General features: G+C 43.5%; 1 protein-coding gene across 1 annotated transcript in view; it reads right to left on the bottom strand.

Moving 5' to 3' along the window:
• ADAMTS17 (ADAM metallopeptidase with thrombospondin type 1 motif 17) overlaps positions 1 to 27,256 on the bottom strand; it is a 180,768-nt gene that overhangs the window by 148,343 nt on the left and 5,169 nt on the right. The window contains exons 3-4 of the mRNA XM_054388055.1: positions 21,690 to 21,855; positions 5,832 to 6,004 (exon numbers count right to left, since the gene is read on the bottom strand). Of these exons, the coding sequence (XP_054244030.1) occupies positions 5,832 to 6,004; positions 21,690 to 21,855 (339 nt within the window). The remainder of the gene's footprint in view (positions 1 to 5,831; positions 6,005 to 21,689; positions 21,856 to 27,256) is intronic.

The raw sequence follows: 27,256 nt of genomic DNA on the forward strand, positions 1-27,256 counted from the left end.
GCATAAAGCACAACCCATACATAAGGAATTGAGCTAAAAGAGGAACTAAAGTACATCAGTTTCATTCTTTTTAATTCTCAAGAGCTTCCTAGGCAGGTGGATGGTGGGAAGGAAACGTGTGTGTTTCAGATGTTTTAGAAATCAGAACAGCAGCCCTGAGGGTAAATTGACTTTTTCCTTTTTAATTCCCTAAGCATTGTACTCAAGAAAGAGCCTCCCCATTGCCTTGGCTGCAGGACGACATTTGGACAGCAGAAGCTGTAGTCAGGTTACTGAGGTTGTCTTTCACTTGTTTTGAAAAGTGCTACAGGATTTCTAACACCTACCTAAAGCCAAGCTTCCAAATTACCCCATTAAACATTATGAAAAAGAACATATTCGTGGCTCTTTATAAGATACAGTTGACATAACTCTTTCTCTTGGGGCTACTGGAGTGAAAAGAGAAATCTGTAGACAGTGATTAAATACTTATACTCCTTTCTCTTACTCTGTCCCCATCATGAAAATTCCAGATCAGAGAAAGGGAGCTGATTATCAGTGGCAGCTCTATAGCTTCAATATGCCAGCTTCCAAGACCACAGAAATATAAACCCATCAATGCATTCATGATAAAAATTATTTTATCTGCTTCTTTAACACAGAAAAAACCCTCATAAGGCTTCAGAGAGCAAGCCAGCATTATTCCTGAAGAACATCAAAATTTTCCCTCTTAATGACATCTTACAGATCACAAACTCCAAGTTATTGCTTGCTGCTGCAAAGAGCTTCCACACTAATGGCACGGCTTAGCAATAGCTGCAGGAGTACTAACACATACTACAGTAACGTTCCCCCCACATGCTGTATTCTCTCAAAAAAGGCAAGCTCAAAACCAAGCCACGGTTGTAATTTATTTCAAAACCGCCAAAAATGCACTTAGGAGAGAAAAAACAATCCCCAAACCAACTCTTTTTGTCATGCATTTAAAGCCATAGAAAGCAGCTTTTAAATTATTATACTGCAGTCTTGGCAATTCAGACATGTCTGAATTTACCCAGAGGGTCAGTCCCAGTGGGACTTGGGTTGCAAAGGAACCACAGAATCAGTCAGGGTTGGAAGGGACCACAAGGATCATCCAGTTCCAACCCCCGTGCCATGGGCAGGGACACCTCACACTACATCAGGCTGGCCAGAGCCTCATCCAGCCTGGCCTTAAACACCTCCAGGGATGGGGCCCCAACCACTCCCTGGACAACCCATTCCAGGCTCTCACAACTCTCATGGGGAAGAACTTCTTCCTCACGTCCAGCCTGAATCTCCCCACTTCCAGCTTTATTCCATTCCCCCAGTCCTATCACTACCTGATACCCTAAAAAGTCCCTCCCCAGCTTTCTTGTAGGCCCCCTTCAGATACTGGAAGGCCACAATAAGGTAACCTCGGAGCCTTCTCTTCTCCAGACTGAACAGCCCCAACTCTTTCAGTCTCTCCTCACAGCTGAGCAGCTCCAGCCCTCTGATCATCCTGGTGGGCCTTCTCTGGACACCTTCCAGCATGTCCAGATCCCTCTTGTAATAGGGGCTCCAGAGCTGGATGCAGTACTCCAGGTGGGGTTTCACCAGAGCTGAGTAGAGGGGGAGAATCACCTCCCTCGACCTGCTGGCCACACTTCTCTTGATGCAGCCCAGGATCTGGTTGGCTTTCTGGGCTGCAAGTGCACACTGACAGCTCATGTTGAGCTTCTTGTCCACCAGGAAGCTCTGCACAGTTGCAAGAAGCCAAAATTCACAACACGCTGTTCAGGTACTAGTGGAAACCAGTCGCTCCCCATCATTAAGAACACTATGGCCAGGGACAGAACTTTCCAAAGGGTCTCAATACCTCATTTATCATACACTTCAGAATCGTTTGAATAGAGGTTTCTCCAGGAAGCTGAAAGTATAAGTCATGAAGACCAGCCACTGTAGAGTGCAGGTGAACTGCCTATAAGACAAAGAATCTCCTTTACTGGCCATTTCTCTCACATGAACGGAAAGCACAAGAGGAAACAAAAGGATAAAACTTCTGCACTGAAAGCAGTGCATGACTCATGCACCAGAACCTGCTCCTGAAGCAAGCCCAAAATGGCAGCTATTACAAGCAGATACACAGAAACACAGCAGAGAGGAAAAGAGAAAGCCAATGTGTTGGTCTTCTAATTGCTGGCTGAGAAGCCTGAAGTTCAGTTTAGATGAAGCCAGGAATTATCACAAGCGAAGCACAGGACTTACTAAGAAACAGAGCATCCATCCAAATAGCCTCCACATGGATGAAATGCAATGAGAAAGTACAGTAGGCAGATGCAGCCTAACAGAATGAGTGAGCAAAATAAGCATGTTTTACTACAAAGGTATTTCCTTTGGGAATTCAGAGGAAGCTCTAGACACTGGCAACTACTGAAGAAGGGTATGAACAAGCACCTTGAATCTATCCTCTGTTCAGGGGAATGGTCAGAACCACAGAATATTACTGAAAACACAACATTTGCTATATGAAGTTCTAACTGGTATTTCTGGGTTGCAAAAAGGGTTTGCTCTGTTTCTTAGCTGTTATTCTAGAGGAGGGTGGTGGGGGTTTTTCCCCTAAGATTCTCATTTAGCAAGGGAGCAATAAACCAGTATTTTGTAACGCTCACTCTTTTTTCCGCTTCAGAAATTCTTGTAACATAAATATATATTAAATACTTTAAGGCAGATCACTTTATTTAAAATATCTATAAATATAAAATGCATTAATAAGGCCTCTTAATGCTTGTTTTGTGGTTTGACAGTAAACGTAATGACTTACAGAGAGAAGTTAAGCTAATACACCCCTGACCAGTAATGTTCTATTTGCTCAAATGCAAGCATCCAAGCCAAAATTAACATTCTGGTTTCTTTTAGAGGCAGCCCGCCATCCTGCAGTGAATAAGCACTGCCTAATATCAATGGGCAGATCCTGTTCCCCAGCTAACAGTTGCTGAAGGCTGACAGAAGCTGCATGGAGGCAGGCAGGAAGCACAGATCCTAAGCAGCCAGGAGGCCTTCTTTTGCATGGTTACTTAGAGCACCACTGGTCCTGCACCACAGAAGGACATAGCAGATGTTGCCCTAAGGACTTAGGGCTCAGCTATTGCTCATACCACAGTTTTGCACATGAGAAACTACCACACAAAGATTCACCATGGCTGCCTCAGGCACTGCTAAAGAGCGTGGCTGAGTGAAGAGTTCCACTAAGGCCTATGCAAACCACAAGACTGTCCCATCTCTTCCTGAAAAAATTTTCTCTATTACTTTTCAGCCTCTCGTGCTGGTCTAAAGATCAGCTTTCATTTTGATAAAGGGAATGTAAAAGTTCCATTTGATTTCCTTGAATTTCCCTTTGGTTTTCAACCTCAAAATAAAGGAGTTATGCAATAATGCCATCTATGTGTTATTATTCTCAGTATTTTCTGATCTTGCCCACCACTCACAAACAGTTTCCTCAGGGAGGTAGAGGCTTGTAAGATATTATGTTCCTACAAGTGTGGGAATGTAGGTGGTCAGAAAAAGACCCTGTCAGTGCTCATCTGAAGGCTGAAAAACTGAAATAAATTCCAATCCTATCAGACATCAGAAAAACCACAGAGGTGAGCCCATAGGAGCAATGATTAACCGTGGGAAGAATTTCAGCTGGACTTTGAATCTTAGGAGATGTCAGATAAATGTACTCCTCAGCCAAGAGTCCTCTTCCCTTGCACTCTCTAGTGTTTAATAAAGGGGTGAGCTCACACTACAGCATCAGAACCCAGCTTAAAAGCCCATCAGCCAAATCCACTGGAAATTAAGTTTCAGTATTTGTTCAGTAAATGGGTTTAGAGAACCCAGTCCATCTATCAGCACCTTTCCACACATTCACACCTGGCAAGCTGATGTCGCTGAGATTGTTCTGCAGTACTCCTCAGCCTGCACAGCCAACACTATCCACAGCCACCTTTTGTTCAGGACTTGGTCTTAACCCTAACGATCTTCCCAGCTGATAAAGCTACACAATATAGAAATGCACTAAGACTACACTGAAATAATTGACCTTTGGCATGGTCCTCAAGACAGATGATTAGACATGTTTTAGAAACTCTCACAGCAATAATGCCCTGTCCCAGCCTCAGCAGAACTGTGGGACACAGTGGCAGAGGACCCTCGGGCTACCACTGCAACAACAAGTATTCACCACCCTTCTTGAGGTCCCAAGCATCTGACATAAGGAAGAGACTCAGCCTTGATACGTTCATTACATCTAAGTACATGTTTCTGTCAGCTCAAAAAGTGACTTGAGAAGCAGATTTGTCCAAAGTTGCCTACTCACTGCAAAACTGGTGTATGAATTTAAAGTTGGAGGACTGTGGCTTTGAGAAGACTAAAGCACTTGTGGCCCCAGCAGGCAATCCTTAAACACAGGTAAGTAGACCCTGAAGTGACAGTGATATGAATGAATTTGTTGGAAGAGTTCCTACAAACCAATCCAAACAAATGTAGACACAACAAAGCCCTATTAAAAGACTATTGTGACAGCATGCTAGAAGGCAGAATAAAAGGTAGAGGAAGGGACACAGAAAAGCAGCTTGTTAATGGAACAGACTACTTAAACTCCCTGCTTAATAAGCAAAGCATTTCTCTACAGGAGAGCTCTCTCACACCACTGCTTGATGAAGAATACAAGACCTTTTAAAAAGCTGTTGTCCCACGGATGGATTTTGTACCGAGCACCCATCACTCAGCTCTCCACTGTGAGGCATGACCAGTCACTTACTGTTAAGAACTGTTATGGTTTTTTGCCAAGCCAATTTGCTGCTCATGAACAACAACAGAGCAGTAGTCAGGATAATGAGCTTGTTCCTGGATGTTTCAGAGGAATACAAGCTTCCTCCATGTCTTCCTTGTGCAAATTCCTCTGGAAGGACCTCTGCTGTCTCTGAGCCAGGTTTTCAGTGTTTACATCCAATTTAGCCATTATCTCTTTATTGGCACTGCCAACAAGTGAGTGAGCATTCAGTGTGAGAGGCTTTGTGTTCCTTCATCAGCCACGATGGAAGGTTAACTGCTAAGACAGCTAGCAAATGAACACCCACACTTCAGAGGAGCTTGCCATTTCAAAAGGCTCTCCTCATTCCTGGAAGATTCCCTGCAGAATTTCTAGAATGCTTCTAAAGCCCAACTCCATCAACTACTCAGAGGTATGATCAGTGCCACTTCACATAGCACAAGAGGCCTTGGGGTAAAGACAACAGGATCAGCTGGTAGTTTGGTGGTAAGTTGCCATGTTTTCTACAGCAAGGGAGGCTGCTATTTTCATTCCATAAAAGTCAAGAATTGAAAGTGTTCCTAACTGACTTCAAACCAGGTTTTCTGCTGGAAATCAGTATGAATCCTGTCTTCCGTAACACTTTGAGTGTCTTACGACAACAACCCACAGAACAATGTCTTGCAGCATATCTGTGACATGCAAATATTTAGGAACCCAAGAAACATTGTATCAGAAAAGACAATCTATCCATTTTGGGATACCCTCTTCCAAGGTAAACCGTAGCAGTATATATACAGTAGAAAAGACCACTCCTGAACAATTATGGAACATTTCTTAACTGGAAACTTGCCATTTCAGTTTTATTGTGATGTCCTTAGGCATATAGAAGAATCACACATATTGGGGAGAAGAGCCACAAACCCCAAAAACTTTCCTTGTACCTCAAGCTCAAAACAGTTACCCACTTCATCTGCCAAGGAAAATAGCTTTAACATTCCCTGGACATGGTCCATTTACTGTTCCTGCTTCTTCTAAGAGTAAGGAATCTACTTACCATATTCATAACTGTGAGGATGAATCTTTGGGCAGCCTCTGCACCATGGTATTGGACCATATCAGCATCTGCCACCACCAGAGTTTCCACTGTGTACTCACTGGTAAGTCGAATGGCATTTCTTCTCTCCCTCCAGTCACTGATTGATTTCATTTTCTTTTGTCTCTTCTTTTCTAAAAGTCAAGATACTTATTAAGGCTGGCAGATCATAATAAAACATTTGCACCCTTTTCAACAAACATTCTTGTGCACAGTCAGGTTGCAGCGACCTTTAATTAAAGTGTTCTTTGCTGATTAAAAGAAGCAACCAAGAGGTTCCATTGCAAGTACATCTGGACCTCTGTGGGCAGATTCACAGAACCATAGAATTGTCTTGGTTGGACAAGACCTTTAAGATCATTGAGTCCAACTGTTCTCTAACTCTATCAAGTCTGGTGCTAAAACATGTCATTTAAAACCACATCTCTGCATCTTTTAAACACCTCTAGGGTTGGGGATTCAACCACCTCCCCGGGGAGTCTATTCCAGTGTTTGAGAACTCTTTCAGTGAGGAAGTTTCTTCTAATATCCAACCTAAACCTCCACTGGTGCAACTTGAGACCATTTCCTGTCATCCTACTGCCTGTTACTAGGAAGAAGAGACCACCACCCTCCTCGATACCACCTCCTTCCAGGAAGTTGTAGAGAGCAACGTGTATGAGACCCCAATATCACATGGAAATAGCAAAGAGGATGGGAAAAGAGAAGAAATCCAGAAAAGCAACAATTTCAGAATTGGAAATCTTGCTTGTGAAAGGACTAACATTCCACTGTAAAGGAACAAGCACTAATTAAGGAAAAATCTGTCGAAGAAAGCTTTAGGATAGGAGACTGCTTTGGGATGCACTCTGGACTGTGCAGGTTCTCCTCAGACAGGGAAGTTGTAAGCCATTCCTGGCATCAGTATTTCCATCAGTTGCATTACTCGCTACCAGAATCACTGGAGCAACATAACAGAACACAGGATAGAGTCTCAAAATGTTTAAATTTAGTCAGATTGGTTTGGAACATGCAATATTGGCCAACTGTGGAAGTCTCTGGATGAAACCCAGAAGTGCAGAAGGTCAGGCTAGATAAGACCTTCTCAAGCTTTCTTTGCTCATTTATTGCTATTGACCTGAGCACCAGCAGCTGCAGTCGACGGCCACCTACGTGCAGAGCTCACATGCCCCTTCACTGTGGTCTGTGAACCAAAAGCAGGGGACTCCCTAGGCCAGATGATCTTTAGTGAACTTCAGTTACAAGAACCTGTGAAAAGGACCCATTCTAAGAACTAGAAAGTGAAGCAGTGGTCAGATACTATTAGCATAAAAACTACAGCAGAAGTTAAACCTCCCTTCCTCCAAACCAAGGGATTAAGATATTGTTGTCTTCTGAACTGGAAGGTGAAATGTGTTTCACAGCTCGAAGGCAGATGTGCAAATCAGTCCAGGCATGAACAAAGGAGAAATTAAGTTCAGATCTGAAACTGAATCCACTCACTTTATTGCAGTCACAAAAAAGTATTCATGTTTCCAATTGTAAAATGAAAGAAAAGCAAATGAAGTCATTAAAACAAATTTATTTTGCAGTAAGAAACAAACTGCCAAGTTCACTGAAATTACATCTGCTTCCTGCTCAGCCTGCAATATACTATGGATAAGATACTGGCACTGATATTAAATGCTGATTTCTTCCAATGCAAAGGGGAGCAGAACACACAACAGGTCCTGGAAAAGCATATACACAACATGTGGTGCAACAGTGACATGGGATGCACCACAATGGCTATGTCACACTACACATGCTACTCATCTCCCAGAGCAGAGCACCACTTTAATTTTCTGTAGGTTTAACCTGAGATCTTCTCTTAGCAAAGCACCGTTCAGCAGATCCGAGTTAGAGTTCATGGTCCTGTTTTCCCACAGCCTTTTTATCAGCTTGCTTAAACAACTCAGCTTGACTTTCCCTTCTTTCCCAGGCTAGTATCTGCTAACATCCAGCTTACTACTTTTCCCTGACTGACCCTCTGGTACTCAGGGTAATAAACTCCATCAGCTGTAAGCCCCTCAAAGCCCTCCCTGCCTCCTGCTCATTCATACATTTTCTGTCATGTCAGTATGCACATGTCCATCCCATCTCCCTGTTCTGAGTTGTCTAGCAGTCAGCCAGGATAGCTCTGTACAAGCTTTTCTGCCCAAGGCATCAACTGTCAACACTTGGTACATATTTTAAACTGAGAAAACAACCATGAAATTTGATTTGAATCTTTTTTAAAAGAGTGTGGAAATAATCCCCTGGGTCTGAAAAGGCAGACAGGAGCCTACAGACAAGTGAAAAATGAAAACATAGGGTGCTCATAAATAATGGAAGTTACATGCCAGCAGCAAAGATGAAAATAAACAAGTTCTAAGGCTTGTTGTTACATGGACTGCAGGACAGCTAAAGAAAAGTCAGCAATTATGACAAAGCTGCTGCAGAGCAGGGGATCTCCACGTTTCTAAGCACTTTAGCAAGGCCATAAAATAAAATGGAATGACTACACCAGAAAGAAGGGAAGATGAATGCACCTTCAATTTGCCAACTACGAAAAGGAGATGACTTCACCACATTTCTGTAACAAAGCTTCCATGTTCATTCGTTTGTTTATTAACTTAATTAATCTCATCTTCTGCATAGCCACGCACCTTTAGCTGCAGTATTTCTAAGGTTATTGTTTGAATACCAGGAAATAAAGCAGAGAAAAATGGAAGAAAAGGTAAATTACTGCACTAAGAACCTTTTGGATCTTGCTGCTAACAATCAGAACCTTTCTGGAAGTAACAGCACTTCTTCATTGAATTCTTAATTTGGTAATTCCCTAATAAATTAAAAGCATTCAGCTGGTGTAAATCTCCAAACTACACAGAAGCTGCCCTTACAGGGGGCTAAGCCTAGACTCAAGTGAGTTTGAGTCTGTCATTGAATGAGTTGTGTAAAAAGGCTTAAGTGAAAGAAAATAAATTAATGTTTTCATTTCAACAATCTCCTTTTTGGTGGAAAAGAAGCCATTTGTGTCAGGGAAGGAACCCACTATGCTAGACTGTAACTTGCCCTCCAGGGAGAAGAGGTCATTTGCCATGGGATTGCCCAGTATGGTCCCTCCTTTAGAGGCAGATGAAGGAACTGCTGAGGCTGTGCCAGTTCCACTCAGCACCTCTTTGCAGAAGGCAGCTGTACAGCCCTCTGGAAGGTGCGATTTCTGGAGAGCAGCAGAGTAAAGCTCTGGCAAATTGCTGGGTAGTCTTGGTTCACACAAAGCCTCCGCTGGCCCCCATTCCTCCATGAGTTTTACTCGAAGCTATGGATTGGCTGCTTTCCACTGGGTGGTAGGGATTAGAGTTTCTATGTGGAAAACTACCACCCCACAGTCCTGCCTAGAAACACAGCCAAAGTGACCTAACTTGGAGAATCTGTGCTCTTACTCTCATCCTCTCCCTCACATTGTCCAAGTGTAAGCTTACCAACCACTTAAAACATATAATGGACTCAAGGGAGCCTACAAAGAGCCCAGGTGGTCACTGATGAAACACTGCAGAAGAGATGAGGCAAAGGAGCACAAACTATTTGAACAGAGGAGTGAGCGTGTGGGTCCCTTTTTCTTTCCCTTTTTGAGTTTGTAGCTCCTCTCTAGTGTAACTTCTTGATCCTTCCTGGCTTTTTTTGTCCTTGCAGAGGGATACTTTCAGACCAGTCTCCACTTGCACCTTCCTGCCCACCACACACACAAACAGTTTTCCAGCATAATCATGGAGCAAACACAACTGTCATTTGCATAGATGAACTATTACAAATGGAACATAAGAAACACACATCCCATATCTCAGACATTTGATGAAGAGGAGAAAAAGATCCATAACCAATAGTAAAAGTCCTCACTACATTCATCTGCAGCTCACACTTGAGGTATCCATCCAGCTTCACTTCAGAAAAAGCCAGCACAGAGAAGTTCCACTCCTGCCCCTCACGATTCATGGAATATAGGCAGATAATCCCTCCATGAATACACAAAATCCCAAAGTAAAATAAACATCAGCCATTAAAACAAGGATTAAATGCTTGGCGGATTCTTTATTTGAATAAATTGATGTTACAAATTTTGTGGTGCAGATGTTAAGTGTTAGTGTGAAGGCATAAGAGGCCATAAAACATGGGCAGGGGCCTGTCAGAAGAGTTTACATTGCAGGGAGCATACATAACCAAACTGCACACTATTTTAGAGTCAGGTGTTCCCTGCCTGAGAGGTCAGAGGATTTCATGTGAAATATGGAGCTGAAACAGTCAATCTCCAACGCAGCACGTACACGCTGTGGGTCACTAGGCACAGGGGACATTACTCTTTGCCAGTCACTTTGACAATGTATTACACAGTCTATCTGGCCAAAAATTCCACAGAATTCACAACTGTTGGGGCGGGGGGGGGGGGGGGGGGGGAAGGGCAATACACTCCCAGATCCCAAGTATAAAGTGGAAATAACATTGCCCAAGCTCATTAGCTGGCCTTTATTTACAGGGCCTTACCTTTCCTTAGCTAGTCACCTGCAAGGGAACACCATCATACCACATTCTGAAGTCCAGCAGTCTTCAAAATTTTCCTCAGAAGAGCAAAACCCCCCAGTCTCTACCATCATCAGAAGCACAACAGAGCCTCAGTAGAAAGCTCCTTGTGTTCACTGCTTTTTATGGCAACTCAACAGAGTACAATTCCAAAGCAACTCTCTCTCAAATGACCTTTTCCTATTAAACACCAAAAACCCTGACTAGCACTGTCTGGGTTTTGGCACATTCTTGCTGTAACTGTAGAGCCTCTTCCTCCTGCTGCTCCTACCTGTCTTCCAACAGTATTTCCCAGACTCATCTAAAAAGCAAACTCTTCTCCTACAGCTTTCCGCTTTTCTTCCACTTGTCTCTCTCCTAGTCTCTCCCTTTGCAATTTTAGCTACCTCATTCTAGCTAAACCTACTGAAAGTTTCTGGATGCAGTTCAACAAAAGCCCCAAATAAAAGTCAAATTGCAGAGTCCTTTCTGCAAGACCAGATTTCTCCCTAGAAGCTCTTTTATTTTTTCCTGCCTCAAAAATCCTGTTCAGTTCTTCCTCAGGAAACCCTCTGCTAACTTCCCTCCACCCATGACCTCTTTAATGACTCTATATACCTCCACACGGAGAACTACTTGTTTTCCTTTATGCTGTTACTTCAGCAGCATAAAAAGGCAGAGGGAGTGCACGAGTGGGGCAAACAGCTACCCTTAGTTTTCCCTACAGCCCAGGAGTTTCTGGAGAACCTTTCATTAGTACTCACATTAGATGAGTTTTATTAGTTTCACTTAAAAGCAAAACTTATCACCTCTCCAAAGCAAAACAGAAAGATAAAGGAGATCCTGCATACAAACTGAGCCTACAAATAAAGAAAGGAAATTTTTGAGGTGTATGTTTATTAGTTAACTTAAAACCACATGTAAGTTAGAGGAAGTGAAAGTTTGCTAAATTATCAGACAGAAAGGATGCCATGGAGCAGGACACAAACACCTCTCCAAAAGCTATCAATTCTGTGTTTAAAAGATCATTATGCATCTATGCCTCTTGAGCATTGCTGTTTAATCTCAATCCTGCATCAATTCCAAAGAAGTCCTCAAATCTAGCATAGTCATTTGATTTAATTTAATTTCAAATCAGGAAGGCAAGGTCTAAGGTGGAGGCCAGGAAGGAAGTAAAACAGAATGTCAAAGGCAGCAGCAGCAGCAGCATTTGCATCTCAAGACCAGAGCAAAAGCAAAATCCAAACAGAATACCGGCAAGTTTCCTTCTTAGTTTGAAGCAAGATGAAGGGTGGTGGGTTGAAACACAGAGAAGAGTGTCTATGATTTAAAAACACATCATGGGAAATACGCTACAGTTCAATCAATCTACTCCTCATGTTTGGATCTGACAGCAGAGCTGTTTCCCAACCATGAAGAGAACAGCTTCTTCAAAAGACAGGCTGCACAGCAACACCATGGTGGGTGCCCACAAAGTATTTGCCAGCACCTTGTTTGCTCAGCCTGGGGATACAGCTGCTCACTGTTGGAAGCAAGACAAATTCGAACTGCCTTAAATACCTGAAACTTCCAGGGTGACAAAATATTTGCTGCAGAATTCAGCCCACTAAAGAAGATGTGCTAACACAGCCTGAGCTCAAAGAGCAACCACAGATCATGGGACCGCTCAGAGCTGTGAGGTCACCAGAGGCACAAGAAGAGGGCCAGTTCAAAGTTCATGGACACATTCTTGCTGTAACTGCAGAGTCCCTTCCTCCTGCTCCTCCTGTGGGCTTTACATCCAAAGCTCTGTGCTGCATTGGTTACCTTGCAGCTGCAGTTTTCATCCACACAACAACAGAGAAATTATTTTCAAAACTGAACTCCTGAAGGAAGAACAAAAACCAAAAAGAAACTACACTTAGCTCCAGGGCCCCTGCTCCACACAGATGCTTCCTTGACACCTTTCCTGTGGCATCCACCTTGGAGCAGACACAAGCAAGACTGAAGGAGGAAACTGAAAACAGACACTATTGGAACTGTGGCCACAGCCAGCACTCCCCAATCTATTTCCAGCTATGGGAGCATGGAGCACCCTTCACCTCCGTCAGGACACAACACAAAATTGTCCCTGTGCACTGATCTTTTATACCTCCACTGAAAGCTTGTGATTGCACACATATCACAGCTAGCTGATGCCAGTGGATAACCTGAAATCCAGGGATCACAGACTGAGAGCTATCCTCTCATTTTTAATGCCAAATCCTACAGAATGGTCATGCACATCCAATTGCTTTCTGACTAGAACGGCAGACAAATCATGAACCAACTGGTAGGAAAAAAAATTATTGCAAAACAAAATGATCCATTGCTCCCTAAACTGCCTCCCAAAAATGGTTTGTTTGGTTTTTTTTTTTTTTTAGGGGTTGGGTCTTTCAGGGTTTTATTTGATTTGGTTTGGGGGTTTTGTTTCTTTGTTTTGGTTGAGTGGCTTGCTTTCTTGTTTGTGTTTCGGGGTTTGGGTGTTTTGTTTGGTTTTGTTTGTTGTTTTGGGGGGTTTTTTTGTTGTTGTTTTTTTTTCTTTACACAGACACTTTCATACCAAATCACAAGTTCATGACTATTTGTCTGGCACAGCAGCAAACAAGAATTTGAGGCAGAAGTCATGAACTCCGTGCTGCATCTCAAAACACCACAGAGGCTCTGTTGCAAATACTGTTATCCATGTTTGTCTGTGGCTTGGACACATCAGTTAAAATATTATTTTCCTGCAAAACATCCTCAGCCATCAACACAGCATGCACCAGGATTTTGTCTTTAATGTCTGGCCCCTAGCACAGCACAGGATCAGTACTATGATCTGTCTGCTCACTCATCAGGTTGTCAGCAGAATTCCAAAGACTGCCACCTCCTGAGCTACCTTCACTCATCTCCTTTCATAAGGACCCCTTCACTGTAGGCTTTCCAGCCAGCTAGAAAGGACTTGTTCATGTCAGACAGTGAGAGAAGACAATTTAATGTTACAGAAATCAGGCACAGTGGGCATGACTTAATGGCAAGGCTGTTAAAGTTGGAATGAAAGTATCTGCTCTGCCACTGCCTCTTGGGCTCTGTGCTTCCATTTCTCACCTTGTATTCAATTTGGTCTTTTACTGGCTGTGGGTTCCCCTTTGTAACAGACACACAAAGATCCCAACTTGTTTGGGGCCATGGCAGAAGATCCTGTTATACCAACACAATTAGGTCCAAGTGATAAGGAGTGATATACATAAGACTGAACTCAGACTCCTCAGTTCAGATCACTTCAACTCAGCAGATCTGTGTGCAATCACAAAGCACAGTCTTAATCCACTTCAGCGTTTTCAGGACTACCAAATGCTTGGCTGTAGCTACACTGAAAAATGGCATAATCGGCCTCTAGGTTTAGTTTACCTTATGGAATTAGCAAACATGCCTAGTTTGCAAAGTTTTGACAACTGCCAGCCTTACCAACCCATCCTGGGCTTTAACAGCCAAACTCCAATTGCTTCTGCTGAGGGTGGAAGAGCTCAGGGGCTCACCAAACCACGGGCTTCTCACCTACAGTACAACCTCACTATTTCACCTCTGCCCTGAGAGAGGTGGCAGGGACCTCCTTGAAAGCAGGGCAGTTTACTTCCAGTAAAAAAATAGGGGTTCACCTCCCATAATGGTGCTGGCTCTGCAGGTCCACGTGAATTAGAAAGCAGTGTATTAGCTATTTTTTATCCCTCATGTACACAAACATGTCAAGAGCAGCCCAGAAAGAAACTGACAGTTTATAGAGCAACTTTCAGGTCCAAAGGCTCTTGGTGCCACTGTCAGTTCAGAGTTAGTAGCCCTAATTTGAAATACAGAATCTGAGAGTCAGAGGTTATAGTCTGTCACCTCTCATTTTCTGTGCCTTCAGTCCTGGGTTCACCATCTGGGACATCTAAGATCTATCCCTCATAATTGCAAACCACTTCAGTGGAAGCTTAGAGCTTTTAATCAGAAGCAAAACCTGCCCCATACCCTACGCATATTTGCATGTCCTCTTTCTTGGTCTCTTTTGCACTTTTTTGGCCTCTTTTGCACCTTGACAGTCAAGGAAGAAGAAACTGGAGTCTCTCCTGCTCCACATTATCCATGCTGCCTTCATGCTGAGGACTTCAGCCAGAACAGACTAGAAATCAGACTTCACTTGCCACACATGATGGAAAAGGACACTTGTAAGCAGCGCACTGCTCCAAAAGGCTGCTGTTTATCAGCCATAAGGAAACAATCACACAGGAAAACTCCAGACTCCCTGTTTGGAAGACCAGGGACCTGGAGAAACCAAGGGATTTATCCACACAAGAGAGAGACACTCCCATGGGTAAAGTGCTAAATTTCTGACATAGGGAATACCTCTGTGTTTGCAAACACTTCATCACATTACCTCTTCTGCATGGCCCACTGCTGGAATCCTTGCTTTAGTTCTTCAACAGATGCTTCCTAATATGGACTAATACAGGTTGTATTACATCTGTCTATTTTTAGGGCACATGTTTTTTTGGCCATAACAGCTGCTATTTCAGGCCAAATCAAACCTGCAGAGCAAAACACAACTAAGAGACAATGATGAAGGATGGGGAAATGCAATGTAGCAGTAACGTGTTGAGGATTTATACCTCTTGGGGGAAAACATTCCCTTCATTTGATACCTGCATACTAGCACTTACTTAATTCATTACCAGCTTTGACCAATTGTTAAAACAGGTTGAGAAGCAACTATAGAGAGAAGCAGCACACTGTTATTTTGTGAATTAAAATTCTGACCTTTCTGGTTTTCACTATATACTTCATATCAGCATTAAATGAAAACCACTTCATTTAAACTGACAAAAGGGTTTAAAGCAAACCCACAGTTAAGAGTAATTTATAAGGTATATATCATAAACATGAAATAACAGCCTTCCCTCCAAAGACAAGCTGCTCGCTCTCATGCTCCTGGACTGTATTTCATATCAAATCTCTTCTATGTAACAAGACTTTAATACATCACTGGAGACCTTTGGAAAAGTTATAGCAGTACTTAGTTTTCCCAAAGAAACTGAATGTTTTATGACATGATTAGAGGAGATCCCTATGCTTTCATAACATGGTTTGGTTCTGTCTTCAACACTGGTATTTTCTCTCACCAAGAAACACTGAAGTACTTTTCTCCTCCATATACTTTGATGGCACAGGAAAATTGCAAAATATTTGATCAGATCTCAGCAAATGAATTAAAGTACTCTTGTTCCATTTATTGCAGCTGAGTGTGGTGAATACTGTGATGTGCAAACAGCTTTATCAGATGTATTACAAAGTTACAGAAAGACCACTGGTCTAAGAACATTGACAAGAAAGTTGTCAGACTTGTTCAGTAGAATCAGGACTGTGTGTGATAGCAGATTTGTGTGATAGCTGTACCCCAGATGCAGCCTACTGTCTAAAGATGAGACCTGAAGAAGTGTTTCACATCACTGGCGTGAAGCTATTTCCCATGCTCCTCATGACACCATGCTTCAGAGCAAGTGAAACCCAACCTTTCCTTCCTTCCCCCTCACAGCATATGCACCTGGAAACCTTTTAATAGGTTTTCTGTTTGCCTCACAGGGGCTTATGTTCATGCCTGAGCAGAAATGCGCATTGTGACTTGAACTCCTTCTCCACTGGATGACAGGTGATAAAAATAATACTACAAACATATCATATGACTAACAATAGCACCTGGCCCATGGTGATGGGATCTGTCCTCTGCTGCTGGAGCATTTCAGAATATAAACAAAGGAATTAAAGCATCAGCCCTGAATCCACAGACCTGGGACTTTTTTTAACCCATTAGTAGGCACTTTCAGATTCAAATCTCAGAGATTTAGTCATGCAAGACCCAAAGTACTTTCCCATTCCTGACTACTGCCAGATTAATCCTCTTATGTAGATTATTCCAAGAGAAATTTAGCTCCCACAAAGTTCTCCTGCAGCTCTAAAAATAATTTTAAGTGCTGTAAGACATGTTACGCCACTTAGAGTGAAGGAGTTGGTTTAGAGATTTTAACAACCACGTACAAACCAGAATGCCAGCGTTACCTAGCCCCAAGGAACCGTTCAGCTCAGTTTTCTTCTCTCACAGCTTGGGTCTGCAAGGAAGGGACCACACTTGTGGGTGGAACACGAGGAAAGCTGTGTGCTCTCTGTCCCCTCAGTGTGTCAACACGTGGCACTTCATGATTAGGTTCATTCAGGTTTCTTAAAATGCTTTCCTCCTCCACCTACAAATACTCAGACAAATCATTACACACCACCATGCACCTTTTTTTTTTTTTTTTACAATCAATCAAGTTCATCTATCACAGGACCGCTGCTGCCAGTAGAAAATGGCCATTGAGCAGTTTAGCCCTGTTTCAATTCTTATGATACACCATCAATAACTACCATTAAAAATTCAGCATCTGGTGCTTTCTGTTTTATTTATAAGAGTCCCAAACAGCCCCACATTGTGCCAGGTACTGCTGGATTATGACATGTTGAGAGGAGAATCTCTTTCAAGGGGATTCTTCTCTGTTCATAAAGCACAAGAACAGCAAAGGACTGGGAAAAGCCCTAGCACAGCAGCTCTGTGCTCTGAAAAATACTTTTTCTATTTTGTGGTTACACAGATTTGTATTTTTCTGTCTATATTGTTCTATAACACAGGATGTGCATCTAAAATGTTTAGCATGCAAATATTTCCCATCTATTTACAACCTCCATCCTCTCCTGCCAAGTTGTAGCCCGTACGAGGCAAATTACAAGCCGGTGAAAAACAGCCTCTCGTACAAACCTGATCAGTCTATCACTCCGCCAGCACTGGTGAGTACCATAGTAAAGAGAACTTTTCCCAGGAGGAACTCTATAAGCATGGCCCTAAATCATCATTTCCACACAATTTCAGTAGAAACGGACCTCTTGTGTGTCAGAGAGGATTATTTTTTTTTGTTCTAAACTCCTTGTGCACAAAAGTTAATCCAAACCAGGCAGGAGTCAATTAGGTTGTTAACGTGCTAAGCCTATTAAAAGCCATGACTTACATTTCTTTCCCACAACAATGGAAAACATTCAGGAGTCTGCCTTTAAGTGGCAACGCCCATGGGCAATTTCATTGTTTTATGACAGGGCTACTTGAAGCGGTGGCTGTTGGCAGGAGCAAGCAGCACTCCCCAGTGCACAGCAACTGGGTACCCTGCTCCCTTTTGAGCACAGCCAGCATGCAGTTATCTGAAACAATCAGCACCCAAAGGATACAGATTCTGCTCCCAGCTGCTTTGCAAACTCCTGTGTGATCCCTGTGCAGGGCAGGGAATCTCAAAATCCTAGACTTTCTACACCTGCCTACTGGGCAAGCAATTACAGCTATCCTGGTCCCATGAAAGAGTTAGAGAAGACCATGCTCTCCCCAAATCCAGTCCTAGCTTTTCCTCTGAACTAGCACAAGGAAGGAAAAGATCCAATCACAGACAAGATCCACAGTCTTAAATAAAGTCTACATCAGACTACCAACCTCCATCTTGCCTTGGAACTCAGATACACACTCAGCCCACGTGGCCTGGCCACCACCTCTGCATGAGATGAGCCAGAGTGTGCAGGGGTCTGCAGGTGTGCTCTCAGCCCAACAAATATGAAGAACTTCAACGACTCTGTTTGCAGGAGGGAATTCTAGTTCCTCAGACTGGCTGTGGATTAGGAACCTAACACATATGTAATTAATCTTATTGACAACACAGTGTTAAGTGCAATCACATCATGTCAGATCCTGGGTCCCCCTAGCCCATGCCAGGAGGTCCCCCAAGCTCAACCAGATTGTCAGTCACACCTGAACCAACCTGAGGAGGTAGCAACCATGGGGTCTATTCACATTCCCTTTTGGACCAAGCACAGATGTAGTGAGTGTCCAGATGCCTTCAGGAAGCAGTGGGTGCTACTGGAAAGACTCTTTTTCGGTGCCCCCTTTTAGTGTTTTACAGTTCTTGTACCTTGGTACTCACTTACCTCCTCTTTCTATTTATGATCCCATGTAATCAGCCAGTGTCACCCCAATTTCCTTTCCTTTAGTCCCTCTTTTCAAAGAGGAAGTTTTAGTTCTGCACCCTGACCTTAGACAGAAGGTCAGATGGTTCAGTGGCAAAAAGATGAGGCAGATTTCCTGGACTGATTTGGGTTCAATTCAGCCTTTAAGTACTGACTGTCTCATTTCACAGTGTGAGAATTTGTAAGGTGTTTTCCATGAACGCAGTGCTGCAGCACCTACACTACTTGGCTAGGAAATCAGAGCAGTGCTGATTTCCTCTAAAAGAGACATAGGGGATCTGTAACTCTAACTGGAGCCAAGATTTCATACTCAGGGAATTAAAAAAAAAAAAATGGCTTAGTCTGAACCCAAGATAATGCTAAACCCACTGAACTATTCTCAACACTAGAGAAAAGAAAGGTCCTGGTGACAGGATTTACCAACAAGCAGTGCCAGCCAGGACGAAACCTTATGAGAAAACACAGGGCATATCTGCTAGTACACAGGCTCCTTAAATACAAAAACCAAGAGAGAGAGATACAAACTTTATGTCCATGGCCACCTACTTCAGACAATTCCTTCAGAACTCTGCTTCAACAGCTGGTCCCAGTAAGGAAGCCTTTTCTGCATGCCACTACTGCCACATCCCTTTATGTCAAACAACAGCACTTGTTCCTGACCAGTCAACTACTGCCTTTTTATTTAGTCTTACTCCTGTACCCTTTGAACCTGCTAGTCCTGCTTTCCATTTTGTCCCTTTGGTAGCCCAGCAGAAGAGCACAGACACCTTGACCTGCCTCCATGTAGTACGCAGGTCAGAAGGTGGAATATTGGTGGGGTAGGAGAAGAATAAAAAGAACAGAATACAGAGACACACACTGAAACCTAAAGTGACATTTCAGAGAGTTCAATAGAAATACCCTCCCAGTCAGATTTCCAGAAAGAATAAAATTCAATTACTCTGCAGAAGGCCAGTTTATACTAGCTGATAATCTGTTTGGCTTCAACAATGGGAGAAGACAGGATATGACCAGTGATTATTCAGCCACTTTCTCTTGAAAAAATATAGGAAATAAAAATATCAACAGATGGTTTATTATTAACACCAAACAAAAAAAAAATCTTCAACCTAAATGAACAGGGTGCAATACAGCTGCAAAAATATAGTAAAGCTACTGGCCTTCTAGTGGTGCCTTGATTGAAGGAAGGTGAAAGACAGGAGAAAAATGATGGCAGGAGATCATCACTAAAGAACTGGATCTGCTTACTGTCAGTCTCCTGTTCCAATGGGGACGCTAGGGCTTAAAATCAGATCTACAACCATCTTCATTTTGTTGGGTTTTGATTTTGATTTTAGAAATCGATTTTCACATTGTTACATTGGGTCCCAACTGAAGACTGACCATGTGGAACACACAACCAGCACCTCACACGCCCATGGAGACCCACAGGATTTAAGCCCAGGACCCTAACACTGGCAAGGTGTGAGAATGTGAGACTGGAAGCTGAACCCAGAGCCTCAGAGAATGTCTACTATTAACTGCCAGACACAATGAACATCTAAAGCACTGCCATTTGTCAGGAAGCTGCTTCACCTCCCAACCCTTGTCCTACTACAGACACGTCACTGAAATAATACACCTCACACTGCTACACTATTTAAGCAAAGGACTAGAAATTGCTTCACAGGTTGTTGTATGGTCCAGAATACCTTCACACACACAAGGCACATCTGCATTTCAGCTGCTACTCTATCCACAGCCAGTGGAACAGCATGGCAGATAAAAACTGCTCAAGCACTCCACCACCTCGTTTGCCCAGGTCCCTGCTATCACACTGATTGCTCCTTCAATATCCAGGATAAAGTTAGCTCAGGGAGAGCTGTGTGAGTTGCTATCACATTTTGGACTCCCAGACCTCAAGCCTGCGTTCACAAACATCTGAGGAAAGCCAAATATCTTAACACTGACTGGAGCACTGCCTGATGAGGAAAGGGTCAGAGCCCTGGGGCTTTTTAGTCTGGAGAGGAGATGACTGAGAGGGGATTTAATAAATGTCTATCAGTAGCTGAGGGCTGGGGTCAGGAAGGAAGGGGCAGGGACAGCCTCTGCTCACTTGTGCTCTGTGATAGCACAAGGGGCAATGGATGGAAACTATAGCACAGAAAGTTCCACCTCAACATGAGGAAGAATTTCTTGACTGTAAGGGCCACAGAGCACTGGAACAGGCTGCCCAGAGTGGTTGTGGAGTCTCCTTCTCTGGAGAATTTCCAGCCCTGTCTGGATGTGTTCCTGTGTGACCTGTGCTGGATTCTATGGTCCTGCTCTGGCAGGTGGGTTGGACTTGAAGATCCCTTCCAACCCCTAACATCCTGTGAACAGTTTCTTTGCAGTCTCTACAGGCTCATTCCCTCCAACTCAAGGCAAGAGGAAAAAAATGTTTCTCACCAAACCTTAAAGCAAACAATTCAGAAGTTTTCACTCAAAGAAACAAAAAGCCACATAGCATGGTAACTACAGCTTCAGTTTGATGAGTCAAATACCAAGGAGAAAAAGCAAACCCAAGTTCCTAGCTAAAAAGGTTACCTTGGTGAACTACTTATGACAGTTTCAAATGCACATGAACAAATACAAAAGCAGTTGAAAAACAGGAAGCCTGCCCAGTTGACCTGAGATACTCTGTTATGGCTTATGTGCTCTGCTAGACAGGAGTAAAAGTGATGACATGGGAGAAGCTGAAAAGGAAAGTAGATTGTTTTACAAGTGAAACAGTGCATCCCTTCCCCTCTCCAGGTATCTCTTCATCCTGTTCTGAGCTTGATCCCTGCAGCTGGACTCCACAGATAATACTTGTGATTAAATGATAGGAAATTGTTTGAAGTAAGACTTTCCAGACTCTGAAATGCAAGGCTAAAAACATTGTGAACGCCTTCTTAAGAGCGATCATGTTGCAGGGTTAAAGCAGAAGTCTACTGTGACCCATCAGAAAGTTTTTCTTCTCACAAACTGAATGCCACAGCCTACATCCCAATAGCTTTTGTATTTGTGCTGTGACTCCTCCTGCCTGCAGCAGCAGCAGGATTCACTAACACATGCTGGTTTTCACGAGCTCCAGCTGCTGAGTACTTGACTTACAAAATGACATATCTGGCAGAAGAGCAGTTAAAAACACAACTGCATACTCATGCCTGTTCTCTGGAGCCACTTGAAGCTCACCTGCCACAACCTTGCAGTGCTCATGAGGAACGTGTGCCTTCATGGGCTGGCTTGATGCGGCAGCTCGTCTGCGCCGGATGAAGTGTTCTGTCCCACTGAAGGAGGTCTCCGATGCGTTCACTGGCTGGATGAGCATGTGCTCAGATCCAACTTGGATATAGCCGACCTGCCCACGAAACAGAACAAAACCCTCATCAGTATGGGATCCTAACCTTGTCTGTCGACCCAAGTCTGAACCTAGCTCATATCACTGAATCACTTACAGCATGGGGAAATGACAAGTGATTGGGATCATGTTCACTCTGCAAAATGCAGACTGAAGGGCTTCATCTGCTTCACATAGTGTTTTTTTATATCACTGAGAATCGTTTAGAAATGCTGTGCACTGTACATGTACAAAGGAAAGGTGGGGGGGTTCCTGTCAACACCTCCCTGTTCCCTGCTTCCTCTCCCTACAGCTAGAGCACACTCTGGCTGGAGGCATAAAGACATACAAGATGCTCAGCTCACAGGAGAACAAATAAATCCCATTACCAGAAATCCTTTCATAATCACCTTCCAGTTGCCAGCTAGAATTACTTTGTTATTAAATGGCATTTACTGTCTCAGCAGAGCCAAGGGGTGTGATTGCCTGCAAACAGGAGACCACAACTCCTGCAGTACATATAGCACTCTGGCAGACAGCACCAAGTGATGTTGTAAATGACCTGCAGGGCCACCCACATTTTTTTGTGTGGGGACTAAATGCCTCCTCTTGATTACAATAGGGGTCACACTGTAAGCACTGCTCTCCCTGTAAGCCATAGGCTGGGTTTCAGAGGTCAAGCCAAGAACGGACTGTTGTACCTTCCCAGTTACAAGATCTTCCCCTGTCCCTGGAAAAAAAAGTAATACAAGGCAGGCAAAAACTCTGACAATGGAGCAGACTCCATAGGCTACAGGATGGAGCACTAAACCTCTGCCTTTCTTGCACCAAGACCTTACACCAGGGCTGGCAAGAACACCTTTGGAAGACAACTTTTGCACCAAGAGAGCCCTCCTCTGCTTACAACCCAGAGTATTCAAGGGGGTAGGGGGTGTTACGCTTTTTCTACTCCTTTTCTGGAATGAAGAGAGTGAAAGCAGCACCTTAAAACTTAACAAACTTTCCAGGTTTAGTAATCAACACTGAGGTTCTAACACATTGGAGAAAGTGAATACATACAACAAGGGTTTCTTACTTCAAATTGTACTAATCCAATGGTTATTTGTACTGCAATTAAAAGTCTCCAAGTATGGCTCCTTCCATATACCGCCCTGAAAACACTCCTCAGGTTTAATCCAGCTTCTTCTGCTAGCAACAGAAGGCCTCATCTGGCCTGCCAGGAGGCATCTGATTGCGTTTATGGCACACCTGGACGGTAAAGGAGCTTACCAGAGGGTCCTGCTAGGTTCATGCCCATAACACCCATCCTATACATAAAAAGAGAGACTAGACCTTTTTTTTTTTTTTTTTTTGCACCCCCCACCCTGTGTCCTGTGCCAGCCAGGCACCCATCCAAATAAATGCTCTGCACGTACATGCAAATACTCTATGTTCAACAGCTGACTGTACTAATATGATTTACAATATAGATTACATACATACTGTATATTGTACATTTCCACAGCTCCCTGCCAAATTCACTCCTCACATACACCCAGGAAATCCTTTTGGCCTAGTATTTCCAGCAAGAGGAATTTCTGCTAGCAGAAATGAGAGCTCTCCTCTTTTGACAGCCACGCTAACTGAACAGCAGTCAGAGGAATCCAGGGTCTCTTAGAAAGGGTCACTGAGCTTGAAAGTGCACTTGTAAAAAACCCTAAAATAATAAGAAAATATATCAGTGTCTCTATTTGCCACTGCTGCAAGGCACAGCAGGAACAATTAATGCCCTGACTCTAAAGAGGCAAGAGACATCCCTCTTGGGGTCTTTCAAAAGAGACTTTGTCCTTGGGACAAGATCACTCATTAACTACAAAATGCCTTAACACCTCCCAGAAGGGCTCCCCTTTACCAAAAAAAAGCAGACATTCTTCCTGGCCCTACAGAATGCATGCTAAGTTTAGGACCCACTCAGCCCTGGTGTTTCCTAAAGGACTTCTTCATTTAAGTTACAAGCTGGGTGTTGTCACAGTTGTTTCAGAGACAGCAAAAGCTCTGGTGAGCTCTAGTGACTTACTCTTTCAGCCTCCTTTACCATGTTCTCCAATACTTCCCCTCCCTGTTCCAATCTTCCAGTAGGAGGTAGCCCCAGCCCCCTTTTTTAATATAGGCTTTAATTATTTAGAAGAAGGGTTGTAAATCTGGTGCCATGGTACTAAAAGCCACACCAGAGCTCCTGAAAGACTGCCAACCATTTCTCTTGGTGCCAAAAATATGTAAGAAGTAGTCAGTTTCATCACCATCCGACATTATCCCAACTTTCTGGCATTGAGTGTGAAAATAATTTAAACCACTGGAAAGGACTTATGTTTCACATTTGCTTTGGAACTGTGAAGCCTATGGAGAGAGAGAGCCATGCATCCTCACTCTGGAATAGGTTAAGAAGCAATCTCAAGTTTAATCTGACAAGTCAACTACAGTTTCAAGCAGGAAGGATTTGCAGGATAGGGCCTGTAAAGTATTCCTAGGGAGCTGAAATATTCCCCAAACTTGCCAGTTGGGTTCTAGAGAGTCCTCAAATCCGTTGGCCCAGATGAAATCTTTTGGATGTGGTAACCCGAATACTTTGGTCATTGTTTTGCTTTTTCTGTAAGAAATGCATTCCGAATGCAAGTTGCCTCCCCCAAATCCTCCAACTACCAGACACTACATTCTGCTAATCTCCGCAGGAGATGTCAGGCACCAGCACTAGACAAACACCCTACACTTCTCCTCTCCAGTCTGTATGATGTTCAGGGACTGCAGAAAGATGAATTTTGAACCAGAAGAGCAACGTAAACCAGAAGAGCACGTAACTGTCAGAGCTATTTTTCCCACATCTCTGGAAATCATTCCAATTAAGTAAAATGTTTTGGAGCTGCCAGTTCACATTTGCCTGGGGAGATCCATATCAAAAGCTGGGCTACTCCCTCTCATCCTTCTTTCCCTGTGCCAGGCCCCAGCATTGCTTGTGTCTGGAAGAGCTGCTGCTGTCCAGCCCCACCCAAAGCACCTGAGATACAGGAGTCATCAGGAGACCCAAAATTCAGAAGTGCACAAAAATTTAGCATTATCTGCATTATAAATCTAACCTGGACTTTACAGCTTGCCTGACAGAACCATAGAGCTGACAGGATGGCACAGCTTAGCCAGCAGGAAAGGCTGGAATGAATTCAGCCTCAAAAAGCAGGCAACCAAATTGGCAAGCCAATTAAAATAAATGCTCATCCACACTTCCCACTACAGCCCCACCCATTTTGCTTGCCATTGGAGCTGATCTCATGCTAAACCACAGCAGGGAAAGGGGGAAGGTCCTCACACTGTACCACTGCAGTAACAACAGGACTGCCAGTGCTGGCACTGCAGCAGCATTTGTGACCACATTGTCCTGCTTCACTGCCTTCACCCTTCTGTCTCTGTCCCCTGGTAGTGCTGGTGGAGCTACAGCAGCTCGAGGGCTAACTCCAGACTGGAATCCAAATCATCAGTGTTCTCTGTATGTGGTTCTGGACCTTGCCACATGTTAATTCTCTCCAACTGTTACACTGCTTTTCCAGCCCTTGTTATTTTCACAACAACTTTGAAGGAGATCTGTGAAATGCTGAATCTTTAACAGATTTTTCTTTTGCTCCTAAGTGTTCATTAGGTACATACACATGGACAGGCTGAAAAGAGAATAGTTTTAAACATCTGACAAATTCCATCCAGTTCTCAATGTCTCAACTGTTACATTGTAAATCTTAGTTTAATCACTTCCTCAAAGTTAAAAGGAAGTTAGTATTTAAAGTGAAGTTGGTTAAAAAACAACAGTTTCATAAACTCCATGTGGATTTTAGTTTTGTCCTTATTAACTGTGCTCCAGCTTTAAGTTAGTTATTATTTACAAGTGCAATTCAAGCAAATTTAAAACAAACCTTTTAAATTAGGTCTTGTTCCAGTGTCATTTCAGTGAGACGTTTCAGGCCTCTGAGCAGCCTGACCTATTTGAAGATGACCCTGCTCACTGCAGGGTGGTTGGTCTAGACGACCTTTAAAGGTCCCTTCCAACCCAAACCATTCTATGATTCTATGATTTCAGATTTATAATCAGTTTTGAGAGCAGATCACACCCACGAATACCTGACTGCACCTCTGCTCCAGCCTGCCACAGCCTAAACAAGGAAACCACAATGTGCTCTCCTTTTGTCCACTGTGGAAAGGGAAAGAAAATCCCAGCACACAGAAACCCAGCATGGTAGTTTTAAGAGGTTTAAGTTTTCAGCTCCTGGACCTGCTACGGATAAATGCCAGAGAGCTCCTCTCCCAGACAAGAGAATTCAGCAGAGCTGAATGTTTCCTCAGGAAAACCTCACTTTATAATCCCAGCACGCCTGCAGTGCCCTGCTCCCTGTAGCAACAGAGGCTCCTGCAGTCACCTGAAGGGCAGCACTGCTCTGTTACACACAGGAAACACTCACTACCACTGGACAAGGACTGAGCTCACCCAGCTGCAGACATCTGCTCTAAACCAGGCATCATCTCTCTCCACAGTCGATGAAGAAAGACAAACACCTCCAAAGTGACAATTCACCAATTTAAAGTACCTATGAAACAGGACAAGCAGGGGAAGTGCTCTCTGCAAGTGCCCACCTTTCTCTCCTGCTCTCCTCTTGATAAACAGTCAGACTTAAAACCAACAGCTTGTGGCCTCTTCTGTATTCTTCTCCTCTTTTTTCCAAGTAGATTTACCACTAGGAGTTGAGTTACTGCTCTTTCCCTAGAGGCTGCATTGCAGCCTACTCAGTTTCTTGGCCTGACTGACCTGATACTGGATCTCAAAACACATGGAGACATTCAGTTACTGAGTAGTCACCTACACCTACCTGGAAATCAGTGGGACTTCAGAGGCACTAGAAGAAACTGCACATCCAAACAGTGTCCTTATTTGCCAAAGCTTGTCTGCATCTACATCCTCACAAAGTCTGTGGATAGTACCAAGTGAAGGGGACATACCAGAACGAGGAGCCACCATTCAGAAATATTTCAACAAGCTGGAAGATTCATCCCCCAGGAGTTGCACAAGGCTTCGCAAAGATAAACGTACAATAACCTTGGATGAAAAGAAGTTGTTTTCTTCTCTGTGTAGAGTGCATGAGACTACATTGCAAAATGGTTAATGTTTCCTAAGTTCCAGTATGCATTTCTTAAGGTGAAGCTTCAATCACTCTGTTTCCATCCTATGAAGAGAAAACCACTTTTCATTCCATAAGCCCTTCTGATGTGCACCATCCACTCCCACCCATCTGGTCTGCACAAGGAAGTCTTACTGAATTCCAAGGAGACAAAAATGTGGTGTGAAAGCCCAAACAGAAGAGAGCCACAACCTCTTATCTCAGCTGAGAAGGATGATCCACTTTAACTAGAC

This window comes from Indicator indicator, chromosome 16, assembly GCF_027791375.1.
Source record: "Indicator indicator isolate 239-I01 chromosome 16, UM_Iind_1.1, whole genome shotgun sequence".
Taxonomy (NCBI): domain Eukaryota; kingdom Metazoa; phylum Chordata; class Aves; order Piciformes; family Indicatoridae; genus Indicator; species Indicator indicator.